Raw genomic sequence first — 2,057 nt, 5'->3', positions numbered from 1 at the left:
AGGATAGGGGAGGGTTTCTTTTTTTTCCTTCTTTTTTTCCCCCTTTTTCCCCCTCTCTTTTTAAGTCGGTGTTTAGAGGCGCTGCAGGCTTTAGTCTCGTGTGGTTTTATTTACTTTCAGTGTGTTTTGTGCTAATGGTTTAACTGGATTTTAGGAATGAAAAGGAGCATCTGTTTGCGATCTGTGAGCTTCGCTTAAGCCCAAGATGGTTGTGGTGGCCGCAGTTTCAGATTTCACTTTCTTCTTAATAGTTAAAAGGAGCATTTGCAATTGCGTGTGTGTGTATATTCCGTGTATAATCTATATAAATAAAATTATAAACTATTTAAATAAACTGCTCGTCTAGATGGTTATACGGTGTTAAAAAAGCGCACACACAGAGAGTCAGAGACGTATCTAGCCCGTACATACAAAGACCTGTGCCCGGAAGATTTCACTTTCTTCTTAATAGTTAAAAGGAGCATTTGCAATTGCGTGTGTGTGTATATTCCGTGTATAATCTATATAAATAAAATTATAAACTATTTAAATAAACTGCTCGTCTAGATGGTTATACGGTGTTAAAAAAGCGCACACACAGAGAGTCAGAGACGTATCTAGCCCGTACATACAAAGACCTGTGCCCGGAATTCAAGGCTGGAGCGGCTGTCGAGATCCTAGGAGGGGATGGCAGCAGGGCAGTTCGCTCTCCTCGCAAAGTGACAGGGGAGTCTTTTGCTTTCTCTCTGTAAAATACGGTGCATAAACTGTCGTGCAGTCTTTATTCGGAGCGACGTAAAAGAACTGAGGATCTCGCTTGCTTGTTTTTTGCTGTTGAGAAACAGTGAACGAGTGGCTGGAAGTTGCAGCGAGGTTGTGAACTGTGCGGGATATCGGGTGATGTTGCGTCTGTGCCTCGCCAGTCTGTGGGGTTCAGGGACGTGGCGAAAGTTAGCGAGTGTCTTAGCGATATCTTTAACTTTTCTTGCATTATGCAGACTTAAATAAGCGCAATTTAAACGTTAAAGGGCGAATTAAAATGCTAATTACATCGCATTTGAACAATTCGAAACAGTGCATATCTTCTGATTTGCAAATTGGATTTGCAATGCATTAGTGCAGTGAATTGCTAAGTGGCGGCTTTGTTGTATTTTCTATGGCAAAAAAAGGAAACATCTTTTGAACCTTTGAGAGAAATGTAGATATCAAGACACTACCTATAGGGCCTTTAAAATGTCTGCGCGGTTCAAAAATTATATTGGGAAATATTCAATTACAAGGAGTTGAAATTAGTCGGAAAGGTTAAAACATCACCGGTTTTAAGCGCGTGTGCCAGTGCCTATGTGTTGGGCGAAGGCAGGAAGAGGGGGTATCGCAACTTAATGTCCTTTGGGTGCTGCTTCTCCCCCTCATAGAATATGGATACAAGACACCATCCCGGGAAAATACAAACATAACGGCCGATCTCGCCTTGACAACTTACTAATGTATATAGCAAGTAACAAATTACCAACCTCAACGTTTTGTTCTGTCCAGGGCTCCCCTTACGACGCCCATACGACGGGGATGACCGGAGCCATCAGCTACCACCCATACGGCAGCCCTGCTTACCCCTACCAGCTCAACGATCCCGCGTACAGGAAAAACGCCACCCGCGACGCCACGGCCACGCTGAAGGCCTGGCTGCAGGAGCACCGCAAGAACCCCTACCCCACCAAGGGCGAGAAGATCATGCTGGCCATCATTACCAAGATGACCCTCACCCAGGTCTCCACCTGGTTCGCCAACGCCCGCCGGCGGCTGAAGAAAGAGAACAAGATGACCTGGGCCCCGCGGAACAAGAGCGAGGATGAAGACGACGACGAAGCCGATGGGGCGAGGACTAAAGAGGAGAGTCCCGAGAAGGTGCCCGAGAGCAACGAAACCTCCGCGGAGGACGAAGGTGGGCACAGGGTGACCGCGGGGAGATGACCCCATCCCGCCTCATCGCGTCCTCCCGGGAGCGGGATGGCGGGAAGGGAGAGTTGGAGCGGGGGGGAGGACAGGGAGGCGTCTAACAAAAACGACCCAAAAACATG

General features: G+C 47.2%; 1 protein-coding gene across 1 annotated transcript; it reads left to right on the top strand.

Annotated features, from left to right (window-relative positions):
• Positions 1-1,515: 1,515 nt before the first annotated feature.
• Positions 1,516-1,921, top strand: LOC104535950 (iroquois-class homeodomain protein irx-2-like; the record flags this gene model as incomplete). Its single annotated transcript, XM_010188861.1, has 1 exon — positions 1,516-1,921. A coding segment is annotated over one exon (406 nt), but the record flags the coding sequence as incomplete, so codon positions are not given.
• Between the last annotated feature and the right edge of the window lie 136 nt (positions 1,922-2,057).

Source organism: Mesitornis unicolor, unplaced genomic scaffold (assembly GCF_000695765.1).
Source record: "Mesitornis unicolor isolate BGI_N332 unplaced genomic scaffold, ASM69576v1 scaffold34037, whole genome shotgun sequence".
NCBI lineage: Eukaryota > Metazoa > Chordata > Aves > Mesitornithiformes > Mesitornithidae > Mesitornis > Mesitornis unicolor.
The sequence above is the reverse complement of the archived record's forward strand: the minus strand, read 5'-3'. Positions and strand labels throughout refer to the sequence as shown.